This window comes from Podarcis tiliguerta, assembly GCF_965153285.1.
Source record: "Podarcis tiliguerta genome assembly, chromosome: 14".
In the NCBI taxonomy this organism is placed as follows: domain Eukaryota; kingdom Metazoa; phylum Chordata; class Lepidosauria; order Squamata; family Lacertidae; genus Podarcis; species Podarcis tiliguerta.
Window position 1 is genome coordinate 17,926,622 of NC_139547.1, and position 17,117 is coordinate 17,943,738.

The 17,117-nt window shown below is 44.4% G+C and overlaps 1 protein-coding gene across 2 annotated transcripts in view; it reads left to right on the forward strand.

Moving 5' to 3' along the window:
• The window catches only part of MTHFS (methenyltetrahydrofolate synthetase), an 83,755-nt gene that overhangs the window by 19,055 nt on the left and 47,583 nt on the right, over positions 1-17,117 (forward strand). The window contains exon 3 of one of the 2 annotated variants that reach the window (XR_014504604.1): positions 4,677-5,042. Coding sequence is in view for 1 of the 2 variants with exons in the window: in XM_083412329.1 (XP_083268455.1) it covers positions 4,677-4,900 (224 nt within the window). In the remaining variant the exon portion in view is untranslated. Of the gene's footprint in view, positions 1-4,676; positions 5,442-17,117 lie in introns of those variants that run through there. The other variant, XM_083412329.1, reaches the window with a different exon arrangement.

Sequence of the window (17,117 nt, forward strand, 5' to 3'; positions counted from 1 at the left end):
ACATCACAGGAATATAATTTAGAAGCGTATGAGCACCCACAAATGTCAAGGATTGTTTCCAAAGCAAAGTTAATATGAACAATAATATTTCACCCAAAAGAGGACGCTATACAACAGGCCCACATCAATGAGGTTTTATCAGTATCACATCATTGGCATCTGAATGAGCGAAAACACACACATACAGCCAAGAGTTTCATGGCACCTTAAAGACAAACAAGATTTATTGTGGTGTGAGCCTATGTGGACAAAAGCCCACTTTGTCAGATGTTTGAAGTGTTATCAGCAAGAGGATAGAATTAATTAACAAGATGTATATACCGCTTAATTAAGAAATAGCAATTCGTTTAAAGCATATCAAAGAAAACTAAGTGAGCCTAAAGCTTACTAACAGGCCATGAATATCCCAGGGTATCTCTTAACCAAATGACAGGAATAGCCAGCAACTCCCTTCCCACTTTTCTACTTGTACACAGCAGGTTCGGCAAGAGCGTACACAGACCATCAGAAACAGGCTCTCTTCTTTTCGTAATGAAATACAGTGCTTTTGCTCCTACATCCATCCCCCCAGCGAATAAAAGTTCCTGAAGTTTCTCTCCTCTGCAAAAACTAACAAGTAAGATGATGAGGTTCGTTCCAAAGGGTTGCACAGCCGCCGCAGGCTCATTTGTTTCAAATGTCCCCATGGCGATTCCCACTCCATATCGGAACAAAAATAGCAGATCGGCACAATGGTTGCCTTTAAGCTTGGCAGCCGTTCAGGACGGCAGCCAGTTCCCTTCTTCTCCCTGGCAGAGGCATGAATCAACGTCTGAAAGCCCGATGGCCAGCAAAACCTCAGCCCCTGAGTGCAAACATGCAATTCAAGCTGAGAAAACACCCAGACTTCACTCCTCCTTTTCCCTGCTATTGTTTCCCTCTTTGCGCAGAATTCCCTCCAGCCCCCTGAAATGCTATTTTGCACCAAGAAAGCAACAGTTGCGTTGGGGGTGGGAGACGGGACAGACACACACAAGCAAATGGTGGCGTTGGGAAGATGGACACCACAGTGTTACTGAGAGCCAGTGTGGCGTAGTGGTAAAGAGCGGTGGACTCGTAATCTGGTGAACCGGGTTCACTTCCCCGCTCCTCCACATGCACATCCTTAAGGGGAGTGAAAGGCGGGATTTCGAGTCCAAACTCCTCCTCCTCTTCTACTACTACTGAATAGCTAAGTCAGTAGAGCTTGAAACTCTTAAGAAGAAGAGTTTGGATTTGATATCACGCATTATCACTACCCAAAGGAGTCTCAAAGTGGCTAACATTCTCCTTTCCCTTCCTCCCCCACAACAAACACTATGTGAGGTGAGTGGGGCTGAGAGACTTCAGAGAAGTGTGACTAGCCCAAGGTCACCCAGCAGCTGCATGTGGAGGAGCGGATATGCGAACCCGGTTCACCAGATTATGAGTCCACCGCTCTTAACCACTATACCACACTGGCTCTTAATCTGAGAGTTGTGGGTTTGAGTCTTGCCTTGGGTAAAAGCAGTGCTTCTTTTCCTGGGGGTACGCAGGGGTACGCATAGCCCTAAACATTTTGTGATTTTTTTGGTGCTTCTGTCCATTTACTGTATTTACTTTTCCCGATTTGAACTATAAAATGGTGATTTTCTTGAGTCAAAATGAGAGTACCCCTAAACATCTTTTTTAAAGAAAAAAAGCACAGGGTAAAAGGTCGCAGGGGGTTGTACTATGTAGATGGATCTGGTGGTTCCTTCCAGGTCTACAATCTTATGATTCTATGATACAGAGCATGATAAAAACCGTAAAAACAAGAACCCCATCCAGAGCCTCCAAATCACAATCCATTCAATATACAGCCGTACCTTGGTTCTTGAATGCCTTGGTACTCAGACGTTTTGGTTCCCCAACTCTGAAAACCCAGAAGTAAGTGTTCCGGTTTTTGAACGTTTTCTGGACGCCAAATGTCCGATGCGGCTTCCGATTGAGTGCAGGAAGCTCCTGCAGCCAATTGGAAGCTGCGCCTTGGTTTTCGAAACATTTCTGGAGTCAAATGGACTCCTGGAACGGATTAAGTTCGAGAACCAAGGTATGACTGTATTACAGGGCGGACACCCAAATCAGTTCTTCAGTTTTCTAAGGCAAGAGTAAATTTAAAGAGTATTGGCCCTCATCCTGTATGCTGTCATCCTGTGAGCCCATGACGACATTGACATGCATATATTCTGGGTTGGAGAAGTTTCCCACCAGGGCCCCAATCTATAATGAATCCTATTTTCCTTTTATCCCTTATGCTACAGTCCAAATTAACCAGCCTGTAGTTAAAATGCTGCAGTGTTGTAGAGCTACCAGATGTTTCCTTTCTTCTATTAAAAAGAAAGCCGGGGTAGAATCTTGATTATTATTAACTGCACAAGCCGAGTTTTCATCTTATTGATTGCATAATAGATCAACTGCAAAAATAATTATACCTGTGAAAAGCTTGAGCGGGGGAGGGGGGGAAGGTGCCCGCAGCGAAGCAATCCTAGTTTGTAATTTTTAAAAAAGAAAGAGTCAGGGATGTGAGCCTGCTTGGGCGAATTAAAACCAAACAGTGGAAGAAACAATCATAAAAGTGCCCTGGCCAGCAGCGCACACTAATATCAAGAGAGAAAAGCGGAATTAAAGAGAAGTACCAAGAACGTGGAAATTATCCTTAAGAGATTGCTTAGTTGTTTCTACATCCATATTGTTTACCAATCACTTGTAACCTTTATGTGATTGAAATATGAATTATGGTGTGTATATCTAGGATTTCAAACCAGTTAAAGAAATCCTAGCCAAGCGTAAGTGTTGTTAATGATTCAAAGGAATCTGCATGATTGAGAATGATAGCACTGTGTGTGTGTTTGTGTACTCACACATACACCTTTGTTGTTTTAAATGATGTCTGCACAGCTGGCATCTTAGGAGCAGGCTTTATATACCACATCAGACCACTGGCCCATTTACCGGTAGTTAACATAAAGGTACCCCAGTGTGGTGTAGTGGTTAAGAGCAGTAGTCTCGTAATCTGGTGAACCGGGTTCGCTTCCCCGCTTCTCCACGTGCAGCTGCTGGGTGACCTTGGGCTAGTCACACTTCTCTGAAGTCTCTCAGCCCCACACACCTCACAGAGTGTTTGTTGTGAGGGAGGAAGGGAAAGGAGAATGTTAGCCACTTTGAGACTCCTTCGGGTAGTGATAAAGTACGATATCAAATCCAAACTCTTCTTCCAATGGTCTGACTCTGTACAAGTGAGCTTTCCGTGCTCCCGTGGTTATCTGAATTTTGTGGTGCAGTTTACTTTAAAAGGGGTTATTTTAGAGGAATAATGTCTACAAAATGTCTACAATGATCCTTTTATACCAGGCCTTTGGTTGATTCGATTGACATCCTAAGCCCTTTTAAAATGTGGTTGTTGTTGTTTTTTTAGGGTATTTTTATTGGGTTGTTGTTTTTATTATGATTATATATTATGATTTTCTTCTGTGAACCGCCCCGAGACCTCTGGGTATAGAACAGTATATAAATTCCATTAATAATAATAATAATAATAATAATAATAATAATAATAATAATAATACAGTTGTACCTTGGTTTTCGAACACAACGCATTCTGGAAGTTCAACTTCCGAAAGGTTCAGAAACCAAGGCATGGCTTCCGATTAGCTGCAGGAGTGTCGTGCAGCAAATCAGAAGCTGCGCCGAACGTTCGGCTTCCGAGGCAAAGTCCACAAACCGGAACACCTACTTCTGGGTTTGTGCCGTTTGAGTTCTGAGTTGTTCGTGAACTAAGCTGTTCTAAAACCAAGGTACGACTGTAATAATAATAATAATTGATGCAATTTTTATGCATTAAAAAAAACCCACAGCAAAAAAATCTATATGGAACAGACCTGTGAGTGAACTCATACATACCGTCTTTTTTGCTCTATAAGACGCACCTTTTCCCTCCTAAAAAGTAAGGGGAAATGTGTGTGCGTCTTATGGAGCGAATGCAGGCTGTGCAGCTATCCCAGAAGCCAGAACAGCAAGAGGGATTGCTGTTTTCACTGCGCAGCGATCCCTCTTGCTGTTCTGGCTTCTGAAATTCATAATATTTTTTCCCTTGTTTTCCTCCTCCAAAAACCAGGTGCGTCTTGTGGTCTGGTGCATCTTATAGAGCAAAAAATACGGTAATTGACACAGATCAGAAGAATCCATCAGTCCCTAACATGAGAGCAGAGCTAGCTTGCTGCCCTCAGCTGTGCTTGAGGACACTGTCCCATCACCAGTATTGGGAGTAAACTTCTACTGCCACTTAAGTTGGTTTCTGTACATGGGAGGTACAATTTCGGTTTCTCTCAAACTTTTCATTTCCCCCACTCTTAAGTCATAGCTACTTTTAGATTTCCCCATTCTAGTGAATGGGGAACCAGAGAGCTTTTATTTTACACAGCGTGCCTCAGGAGCGGAACTGCAGATTGAAGCAGAGAGCCCACAGAGCGACTCAGAAACAGATGAGAATTTAAAACAACATAGCTATAAGGCAAATCTTGAGGTCTGTGCACGCGTCAATATATGCCACCCTTCCTGAATAAATAAAAAGGAAATGAGTTGGTGAAGTCAGTACTGTTTCACTCAAAATATATGTTTTTATGTTCTCTCTTCAACAGAGGGCCTGGATCTCATCCTCGTGCCAGGACTTGGTTTTGACCAAACCGGCAACAGACTGGGAAGAGGAAAGGGGTACTATGATACATACCTGAACAGGTGCAGACAGCATCCCAAAGGAAAACCTTACACAATCGCCTTGGCTTTTAAAGAACAAGTATGTGACATGGTCCCTGCATCTGAAAATGATGTGAAAGTTGATGAAATCCTGTTTGAAGACAACTGACCTGGAACCAGTTTTTAGGAATTCCTAAACAGCTGTAGAGCTGGTCCACAACTGCACATTCACCGCTGGCTGCAGTAACATGTCTGAAAAGCTTGCTCCAGATTACAGATCAGGTGAAAGGCTCATCTAGTCTAGCATTTTGGTCTTACAGTGGCCAGCCAGTTACCTATAGGGAGCCAATGGGCAGGACCCGAGTGGAAGAGCTCTCTCTCCACACAAAGCCAGTGGAGTCCACAGAATGTGCAATATAGATGATCATGATGACGACGACGACAACAACAACAATTTATTATTTCTACTCCTCCCATCTGACCGGGTTTCCCCAGCCGCTCTGGGCGGCTTTCAACAGAACATTAAAAACAAAATAAAACTTCGAACATTAAAAACTTCCCTAAACAAGGCTGCCTTCAGGTGTCTCCTAAAAGTCAGATCACATTTTTACACATAACAGAACATGATACATTTGTGTTTTATCGGATATACACCTGTCTCATAATCTGACAATTCAATGTGATTAAAAGATTATTTGTTTCACCCAAAAGGCTTTGCGTTGAATTAAGATTAGTCTCTCACTCGCCTATTGACATTTTGGGGGCCGTGGACATTCTTCTTGTAAACCTTTCATTTCAATTTAACTCAGAAAGAAGTGCTCCACAAAGCGATTAGAAGTTTGGGAGAACACAACGTGTCAGTGGGACTGCTTTAGCCATTTGTAAGGGAGATGAATTTTCATTTTTGTTCTTTTTCTCTCCGTGCTCTTGTGAAACATTTCCTGTTTACATTTTTACCGTTTCAGAAGTCTCCCGAGCAACAACTTAAAAAATGCTAGTAGAAAATGTTACGAAGTAACTCAGGATTTATTTGTTTGTTTGTTTATAGGATTCATAATCCGCCTTTTGGGAACATGCCCCATAACGTGATTAGCACACAGATGCTATGGCAATGAATGGCAGAATGCTGCTCTGACTGAGTCAGGATGAAGAGGGTTGTGACTGACTTAAGCACATCCAGGAGTTCTATAGTCCAGGACATTTGGGTTTTAGGACATTCTCTTTCCTGTGTCAGGGCTGGGTGTTGTGCAACGTTCCTGAACATGCCAGGAACTAAGAACTGCAATTCGAGACTGATGAGTCCTCAGTAAGAAAGTGCAATCAGGATTAGAGGACTATAGCTAGAAGGCAGAATCAGAGAACAAACATGGAGTCGGGACAGAAGAGCAAGAGAGAATTGAAGGCTCAGCCTTTTTCTACCCAGAATGCTCAAATGGCCAATTTGGTGTGGGATGTAACTCATTAGAGCAGTCAAATACAACATTCCTTGTTTCCCTAGAGTGGACACAGACAGGGGGATGTTATTCCACCCAGTTGAACTTCCTGTTACACCTGGTCTGGAGCATCTTACCCTTGCATGTGACCAGGTAGGTGGGCGTGACCCTGACAGACCCTACAAAGGGGCCAGTCACGCAGCCATCTTCCTCTTTTGATGCAATTTCTTCTCTTGTACTGCACTGGGATAAATCCCCATATGGGATGAATCCACACCTTCTTCTGTAACTACAAGCTAAAGCAGGCTTCCTCAACCTCAGCCTTCCAGATGTTTTTGGCCTACAGCTCCCATAAGCCCTAGCTAGCAGAGCCAGTGGTCAGGGATGATGGGAATTGTAGTCTCAAAACTTCTGGAGGGCCAAGGTTGAGAAAGTCTGAGCTAAAGCCTGCTTTCAGGGATCATACTGTGAACTGAATGTAAGTAAGCTTCCTGTTACTCTTTAAGGAAAGACTTTTGTGTCTTTTTAAGGGGACTTTTTAAGGGGACTTAACTCCAATTTGGGCATGTCAGATTGGAATGCTTAACTAAAGAGATTCAAATGAATCTGCAAACTAGCTTCCTGCTGTGTAAAGGGGAATGAGCTCTGCTATATGACTCGCTGGCATGAGAGAGGAAGGATAATATTTAGTCAATATACCCTCTCCTACTATCCACAACATTCCCACACCTGGGTGGGTGGGTTTTACCAGGTCTGGAAGGGTTCTGACACCTTCTGCTTAGTGATTCACCGCATGAGGCAGCTGCTTGCAGTATCCAACACTAGGTTGCTTAATCTCATGAGGCGGTGGTCCTCAGTTGCTGACTGTAGGATGTGGGTTAGTCCAACCCTCCTGCAGCTGAGGGACAAGATGGGGGTGGCTGGGCAGCATCGCAGAACACTTTGTCAGCTTTGAAAATAAAATGGGACAATCCCCATAGAGGCTGCTTTGAGCTCTGTGGAGAAATATGAGTATGACTAGGCTCCTGGGAACATGGAAAGCTGCCTTATGTTGAGTGTCAGGCGTGGAGAGTCCTCCCCTCCCTTTGGTAACTTCATAGATAAGAATTAACGAGCGGTTGATAGATTTATAGTCCTTTTATTACAGCGTCATGTTGCAAACACAAATACACAGCTCTCTGCAAGATGGCTACTCTAAAGCAGGCATGGCCAAACTTGGCCGTCCAGCTGTTTTGGGACTAAAACTCCCATCATCCCTAGCTAACAGGACCAGTGGTCAGGGATGGTGGGAACTGTAGTCCCAAAATAGCTGGAGGGCCAAGTTTGGCCATGCCTGCTCTAAACCCTCCTTCAGACTTCTGCAGCATTTTGGGAGCCAATGCGAAGTTCCTCCCTCCCTCTGACTCCTTTGCTCTATGATACGTTCGGACCTCTGAGTCCGTGGTGAGGGGGGGGGTCCCCCACACTCTCAAGTGATGTCTCCATTAGCTGCCCCCCTCCCTTCCGGTTCCCTTGTCATTACAGTGGTACCTCGGGTTACATACGCTTCAGGTTACATACGTTTCAGGTTACAGACTCCACTAACCCAGAAATATTACCTCGGGTTAAGAACTTTGCTTCAGGATGAGAACAGAAATCGTGCTCCGGCGGTACGGCAGCAGCAGGAGGCCCCATTAGCTAAAGTGGTGCTTCAGGTTAAGAACAGTTTCAGGTTAAGAATGGACCTCTGGAACGAATTAAGTACTTAACCCGAGGTCCCACTGTATATCATAACTGGGTAACTCCTCCCTAAGCTGTTCAGCTTCTGTCTCTCTTTTTCTGAACACGCTGTGGACAAGGAGGGGGCAACTATCCCCCCTCCAGCTCTCCATCAGAAGATGGTCTGCTATACGATACATTCAGAGTCAGGGCTTTTTTGGCTGTGGCCCCGATCTGGTGGAACAAGAGACTAGGGCCCTGCGGGACTTGACATCTTTCTGCAGGGCTCACAAGACAGAGCTGTTCCACCAGGCCTTTGGCCAAGGCACAGTCCTTTGGTAATCCTCATAGAACTCTAGCCCAATGGTTGCCATTAATTTGATTTTGAATTGATTTTAGAATGCTGTGTTACTTTTATTGTTGTTAGCAGCTCTGAGTCCGGCTTCGGCTGGGGAGGGCGGGATATAGAAGAAGAGAAGAAGAAGAGTTTGGATTTGATATCCCGCCTTTCACTCCCTTTAAGGAGTCTCAAAGCGGCTAACATTCTCCTTTCCCTTCCTCCCCCACAACAAACACTCTGTGAGGTGAGTGGGGCTGAGAGACTTCAAAGAAATGTGACTAGCCCAAGGTCACCCAGCAGCTGCATGTGGAGGAGCGGAGACTTGAACCCGGTTACCCAGATTACGAGACTACCGCTCTTAACCACTACACCACACATTTATAATAAATTATTATTATTATTATTATTATTATTATTATTATTATTATTATTATTATTATTCCCCAGTCCTTGTCTTCAGACCATTCCCTGACCCCGAGTCAGACTGCTGGCCCATCCAACTCAGTATTGTGCACACTGTTTGGCAGCATATGTCCAGGGTTTCAGAGAGGGCTCTCTCCCAACTCTTCTTGGGGACTGAACCTGGGACGTCCTGTGCGCAAAACGGATGTTCTACCACTAAGCTGTGGCCCTCCAAATTGGATAGTCCAGGATGACGGATGCATATAAATATTCCTTGACAGATGGAGCTGTGTGGGCACATGGGTCTCCCTTTGCCGGAAACTCATGTAAATGTTAAAATCCAGATGGGAATTAGGCCATCTGTAGCTGTCCAGCAGGCACACCAGAAACATCCTAGGAACAAGAAATCCTCAGGGCTTACCCTCTGTACTTATTGTCATGGAATTCTACTCAGTATTGATCCAGAGTAGATTCCAATGTATAGTTAGCACAGTAACAACTTCAACACGTTGCAGGATTCCCAAAAAACAGACCAGAGGCAATTAATATTTCATCCAGCAGTGCTTTACTGCTACTGAAGGCAAATGAGCATAATGGTTACAAATTCAAAACATTTAGGATTGGCACAGTCCATAAGAAATCCAGTTGCAGCAGACCTAAACTTACAATTACTTATAATAAGTCTAAATTATAACACTTTAAACAGAACAGCACACCAGAAGGAAGAGAGAAAGAGAAAGTGAAACCCAGGCTCCTTCTGGCCTTACTTTTATAGTCAGCAAGACCTTGACAGAAGAGATAACAGGACCAGTTTAAACCAGCTGTACTCAGCTTCTCTGAAGGAATAGCCCAAACATCACAAAACTTCTGCTTCTTTCTTTTACACAGAGAAGCTTTTGGAAGCTTCCGGAACTCTCTTGAATTAAGTAGAATAGGGCAGATCTCTACACATCAGATCAATACTTTCTGTACTAAGATATAGAAACTGACACTTATAATGGGAAATTAGCACTGACATAATCCCACTTATAATGGGAAGTTAGCACCCAACTGACATAATCTCATGCACTCAAATCAAAAGATTTCAGTTTACAGTGGTACCTCTGGTTACATACGCTTCAGGTTACATACGTTTCAGGTTACATACATTTCAGGTTACAGACTCCGCTAACCCAGAAATAGTGCTTCAGGTCAAGAACTTTGCTTCAGGTTAAGAACTTTGCTTCAGGATGAGAACAGAAATCGTGCTCCAATGGCTCGGCAGCAGCAGGAGGCCCCATTAGCTAAAGTGGTGCTTCAGGTTAAGAACAGTTTCAGGTTAAGTATGGACCTCCGGAACGAATTAAGTAAACCCGAGGTACCACTGTATAGCTGTTTGGTCTCATTGGTCTTACTCTAGGCATAAGGTGATCGTGAAAATCAATAGCAGTAGAATCCTGTGCATATCTGCTTGGAAGGATGCCTCACTTACTTCAATCGGACTTGCTCCCAGGTAAGCACATAGGACTGCCTCCTTAAAATGACTGCTTTTTAATATATTCATCTGTCAAGCAAATTCCGTATTCCCAACACAAAGCCATCAAAGCACACGGTAAAGGCAGAATCAAGCTCCAGCTCTGAGAAGAATGAAACCAATTCAGCAAACAATAAAACCATCCAATCAAACTCAAAGAGCAACAAAACAATTTCATCAGTTATAAAATTGATCTTCCATAAATGACTGGGTTGCACTTCAGGGAAGGCCTTCCTAAACTAAAAATGACTTTGGTAGGCACCTAGACACCATCACCTGCCTGAATCTGGCTGGTAATTGAACTGGGACAGCAACACAAAGCCTGGTTTCTAATATAGCCTATGCACACCTCTGGGGCAGGGCATATCAATGGGGCATTCTTCTTCTTCCTTGGCGATCTTCCTTGTAGCTGAGTAAGACTGTCTTCCAAAACAGGGTTTTAGCAGTGAGTCCGTAAGTGACTGTGGAGGCCAATTCTGGATCCACACGTCTTTCCACAGCGGGGACATAGGTTTCCGGGCGGGAGTTGATCACGGTGGGGGTTTGCCAAACCTGCCTTTCTCTTGGCACGTTTCTCCCTTGCGTCCTGAGTTTGAGTGTCTTCAAAGTCCATGGAAGAATGAGGAAATCCCGACTAAAGAACTGTGGCAAGAGAAACTGATGGACTATGTGGAATTGGCGAAATTGACACATAAACTACGTGACAAGGATAACTGTGACTTTAAAGAAGAATGGGAACCTTTTACGAAGTATTTAAAGAAACAACAAAATGAACTGGACTCCTTGGCAGATTTTGAATAAACATTTATTGGTAATATACAGATAGATAAATTGAGGATCTTTACAATTTTATAACATACAGAGAATAACATGTGCTGAGAAACCAGAGAGAGGAGCTGGGGGAAGTCTGGTTGGGGTTTTTTGGGGGGAGGGGGATGGGGGAAGTGGGGGGGGGGACTGAGGATGTTGTATTTTTGATAAATTGCTATGTTGAAATTCCTAACAAAAATATTTATTTTTTTAAAAATGAGTGTTTTCAAAGTCCATGACACCTTTGGTAAAGGCTGTTCTCCACCTGGAGCACTCACAGGCCAGTGTTTCCCAGTTGTCAGTGTTTATACTATGCTTCACTCGCTGGATCATCACCTTGTCATGGTGAGTGGGCTTGCACGTTCCTATGACCCTTGTGAGCGAAGCCGTCGGGAGTCTCATGCTCCCAATGGGGGATATAACAGCTTTGATCTCACAGACTTAAGAAACTAGGGTCATATTCACACCATGCATTTAAAGGACTGTGTTACCACTTTAAGCAGTCATGGTTTCCCTGAAAAAAATCCTGAGTTTGTTAAGGGAACTGAGAGTTGTTAGGAAACCAGCTACTCCCCTCAGAGAGCTACAATTCCCAGAGTTCCCAGGGAAGAGGGACAACTCCCAGCCACCCTTAACAATGATTCCCAGGATGCTTTGGTGGGGCGGGAGGAAGCCATGACTGCTTAAACTATCTTAATTGATTTTATCTTCGACATCTCTTTGTACACTGCTTAGAAACCAGAGTTAAATTGGTCTAGAAATCATTGAAATAAAGAGGAACAATACTGCTTTAAATTTATAGTGCAGATGGAGGCCTTACTCAAAGCAGGCCGGTTGAAATAGATGGGCATGACTAACTTAAAGGTAAAGGTAAAGGGACCCCTGACCATTAGGTCCAGTCGTGGCCAACTCTGGGGTTGCGGCGCTCATCTTTCTTTATTGGCCGAGGGAGCCGGCGTACAGCTTCAGGGTCATGTGGCCAGCATGACTAAGCCGCTTCTGGCGAACCAAAGCAGCGCACGGAAATGCCGTTTATCTTCCTGCCGGAGTGGTACCTATTTATCTACTTGCACTTTGACATGCTTTCGAACTGCTAGGTTGGCAGGAGCAGGGACCGAGCAACGGGAGCTCACCCTGTCACGGGCATTCAAACCGCCAACCTTCTGATCGGCAAGTCCTAGGCTCTATGGTTTAACCCCCAGCACCACCCGTGTCCCATGTTGAGGGTGGATTAATCTGACTAACTTAGGCCCACCCATTCCAGTGGGGCTATTCATGAGTAGAAGACAACTGAAAACACACACGCCCAGGTTGACTGCAACGTTACCTAAGAGGAAGGAGAATCCAGGTTACTGCAGTTCATGAATCATAGAACCTGAGGGAATGAGCATTGGAAGTGCTGACATCTTTAGGATCAAAATCTAGCTTGTGCTTCTCTCCTCCAAAGGGGAGCAGATTAATCCACCCCCAACATGACTGTGCTGCTGCCTGTTGTTGTTCATCATCTCAAAAGGAAGGTGTCGACTCTGTGAAGTGCAAGCTGATAATTATTTTGACAGACGCATCGCAAAGGACCGGCCTGAGTGCAACCTTCAGTATTGCGATAGCCTCTGGTAATTGCTCTGATTAACAGGGAGCTAATTAGAATGCATTACGCATTCCAAACATAGATTTTGCTGTTCCCTCCCCCTCCTTTCATGATTTGCATTTGCCAGGAAGGGAAGGTTCGGTTTTATTTATCGCAGCCGGTTTGGGGTTCCCTAAGGACATATGTAGCAATTAACAATACTTGTGCTCCTCTTAAGAACAAGCAGCGGCTTTCCTTAAACCAGCTAAGTTAATTCATTAACTGGAGACATTAATTCATTAAGTAAAAAAGCATAGCTCAGAAATTTGCACACCAAGGCTCCTTACATGTGCCCCCCTCCCCCCAGCGGGGAGGGAGGAAGGATGTGCATCAGCTTCCAAATTCTGGTAGCATCTTCCTTTTAAAAACAAGAGAAATCCCCAGCGATTTCCTATCCATTTGCTCCTAGGGATAAAACAGCCCTGTGCAGACATTCAAAAGGGCACAGTGTAGTAGTAGTAGTAGCAGCAGTAATAGACATCTGATGGGAGGGCATTCCATAGGGCAGGCGCCACTACCAAGAAGGCCTTCTGCCCGGTTCCCTGTAACCTTACTTCTTGCAGTGATGGAAGAGCCAGAAGGCCTTCGGAGCTGGACCTCAGTGTCTGGGCTGAACGATGGGGGTGGAGACGCTCCTTCAGGTATACTGGGCCAAGGCTGTTTAGGGCTTTAAAGGTCAGCACCAGCACTTTGAATTGTGCTCGGAAATGTACTATGAGACAATGTAGGTCTTTCAGGACCGGTGTTATGTGGTCCTGGCAGCTGCTCCCGGTCACCAGTCTAGCTGCTGCATTGTGGATTAGTTATAGTTTCTGAGTCACCTTTAAAGGTAGCCCCACGTAAAGCACATTTCAATAGACACAGCGGGAGATAACCAGGGCATGTACCACTCTGGCGAGACAGTGCGCAGGCAGCGAGGGTCTCAGCTGGCATAGGGGTGTGTGCAGAACAGCCCTGTTGCCAACATCCTCATATGTGCAGTCTTCTCCTCTCCAGATTTTTTGCATGGTGGGCGTGAAGGTCTTTACAAGTGTCAAAGCAATGATTCTTCAACATCAACTTCATTGAACTGGTCATGTTGTTCAGATGACTAATTACCATCTTCCAAAGCAACTACAGTGATACCTCGGGTTAAGTACTTAATTCGTTCCGGAGGTCCGTTCTTAACCTGAAACTGTTCTTAACCTGAAGCACCACTTTAGCTAATGGGGCCTCCTGTTGCCGCCCTGCCGCCGGAGCACGATTTCTGTTCTCATCCTGAAGCAAAGTTCTTAACCTGAAGCATTATTTCTGGGTTAGCGGAGTCTGTAACCTGAAGCGTATGTAACCTGAAGCGTATGTAACCTGAGGTACCACTGTACTCTGTTCCCAACTTAAGAATGGAAAGCGAAATACCGGTGGACAACAAAAGAGGTTTAAAGACACTCTGAAGGCAAATCTTAAAAAAATGTAGTGTAAGTACTGATAACTGGGAAACACTGGCCTGTGAGTACTCCAACTGGAGAACAGCTTTTACCAAAGGTGTCATGGACTTTGAAGAAGCACAAACTCAGGGCGAAAAGGAGGAATGAGTTAAGAGGACGGCACGTTTGGCATACCCTCATTGTGATCAGCTCCCACCCAGAAACCTATGTCCCCACTGTAGAAGGATGTGTGGATCCAGAATTGGCCTCTACAGTCCCTTATGGACTCACGGCTAAGACCGTGTTCATGGAAGACAGTCTCACTCGGCCACTAGCTATCGCCAAAGGAAGAAGGACAAATAGATTTTAACCACATTCAGCTGAACACAGTTCGAATCCTCACTTTGACCTGGAACCCTGATTGTGCAGGATTTTCCATTGCAGGAGTCTAAATATACCCAGCTGAATGCAGTTCAAGTACGTATTCCCCTTGATCTGGAACCCTAATTACGCAGCGTTCTCACCATGTTTGGCTGAGCAGGCTTAGAACCCTCCCTTGGACCTGCACTCTTGATTGTGGGGAGCATTCCAACTGAGTTCAGCTGAATATTGTTAGAACCCTCCCTTTCATTTGGAGCTCTGATTGCACAAGGTTCCCAGTTGTAGCGAGGTTTCTAACCCTGTTCAGCTAGAATCTCCAGGTAGCCCTTCATGCGACAATATGCTGAAGGTTAGAGAGGGGCTTGCAAGGCTGGTATCCTGCGTCCCTGCACAGTTTGAACCCCATACGTCCTTTTGAATGGCTGATCAGGGCTAGCACATCTCTGTCGCTCTGCATCCTTAAGAAGCAATCTCCTTAACAAAGGACAGTTGCCCAGCACTGTGACATTGTAACGATATTACATATTATCTGGAAATTGGAGTGTTTCGCACAAAGGGTTTTGGGTATTCGGAGGAAATGGGTTGTGGTTTTATATTTCCCTTGCAGCTCTTTCCTCTGAATCTTCTGAAATCCCAGAGCCCATCTGTCTCAAACTTCTCCAGTCTTGCACTCTGCACACTGCAGAGAACAGTGCAAGGAAGGTACTCTTCAAGCATCAAATTAATCCCCTCTCTGCAAGTGGGCACAATTCCCCCTTGAAATCAACAGACTGAGTTTTCTTCCCGGGAACCTTTGGAGGCTAAGAGGGAGGGGAATTCAATTTTGATCTTCAAAAAGCTGTTTGTGCACTTGGTGGCTTCTTAGAGAGATGTCTTAGGAAAAATGTCGCTGAGGGGAAATGCAGGGGAAAAAAGACACTGAGTGGAGCTAATTGCAACTGGGGCTTCTATAGCAATTTTAAAAAAAATATACAATACAAAACAATACACTGCAATACAATACAGTGGAGGAAATAATAATAATAATAATAATAATAATAATAATAATAATAATAATAATAATAATAATTTATTTATACCCTGCCCATCTGGCTGGGTTTCCCAGTCACTCTGGGCGGCTCCCAACAGAACACTAAAAACAGAATAAAACTTCTAACATTGAAAACTTCCCTAAACAGGGCTGCCTTCAGATGTCTTCTAAAAGTCAGGTAGTTGTTTATTTCCTTGACATCTGACTTAAGTTTGAACCAGTATCTTTCTGCAACCTAACCTCAGTGCTCTGCAGTCCTGGTGACACCACCCTTCGATTCAAATCAAAGCGGCTGAAGAAGGCAGAACAAAAAACATTTTTTCTTTAAAAACTAACATTTCTGTTTTGTTAATCACTGTCATAAATACATGGCTTTAGGGATTGACTGCCTCCTTCCAGTCTGAACTGATGTTTGCTGCTTTCAAAACCCTCTCCCTCCCTCCCCTCTCTCACACACACAGAGTACAGAACTCTTCTGAGTGAGAGGCAGAAATCCAAAGCACTAATGTACCACTTTAACAGCCATGGGTTGCTTCAGCAATTCTGGGCAGCTTCCAATATATAGACAAACATAATAAAATGTCCAACATTAAAAAAAACCTTCCCTATACAGGGCTGCCTTCAGAGATCTTCTAAAGGTTGTATAGTTGGTTATCTCCTTGACGCAAGGGTTGCATAACTCCACACCCTCCAACATTTCTCTGATGAAAATAGGGACATCCTAAGGAAAAGCGGGACATTCCAGGATCAAACCGGAGACCTAGCTGGCTTCTGTAAATCTGGGACCATCCCTGGAAAATCGGAACACAGTTGGAGGGTCTGCAATGGTTTGACTCAGCTTTGTATGTTCCTAGCTCACTTGGTGGGAACATAAGAGGGTGGCTGATACTGAGTCAGACCACAGGTCCATCTGGGGCAGTACTGTTTGCACAGACTTGCAGCAGCTCTCCAAAGTCTTTCCCAACCCTATCCGGAGAGAGCAGCAACTGAACCCGGAGCCTTTTTGTATGTAGAGTGTGTGCTAAGCCACTGAATGGGGCGACTCTGAGGCCATCAGCGAAAAGGCATGGAAGAAAAGTGCTACATGCCTGTCCCAGAGCTCTAGATCCCAAACTTTGGAGCTGTTTGGGAGATGCAAATAGGAAAAAAAAATAAAAACAATGGCTGATCCTAATAACAAGAGTCTGGTTTGGCCCTAACTGATTATTTTCAGCTGTTCATTTCAGCAGAAGTTGCTTCTAGCAGCCGCCTTCGAATTGCAGCTTCAAGTGGTGCCGTGTACTCATAAACACACTCTTCACACAAAATTATCAGCAATTCTCGTGAAGGGTGGCGGGCAGAAATGGCTCGGAGCACCGGAGAGATATAAGCAATATGATAATAATATGATAATTATGGAAGCAGAAAGAGTAAATGAGCTCTCATGACTTCGGAAGATGCTTTTGAGAAGCCATAAAGGCAAAGCAAAACAGAGACTTTTATGTGCAGCTAATTTGGAGAAGTGTTCCGTCTTCATAAAGTTTCTAAGCGTCTATTCCCTTTGTTGCATTTTAGTTTTGAACTGCCTCCACTCTGCTTGCAAGACCTTTTTTCTTTTATGTCCCAGTTTTAATATGCAAGAACTCAGCAAAGGAGGTAGCTGCTAATCACCACAAATGCAGCATTGCTCTCTCCACACTGAATTTACAACAACAACAACAACAACAACAACAACAACAACACCCACCACCATTGCTTGGTACATTTATA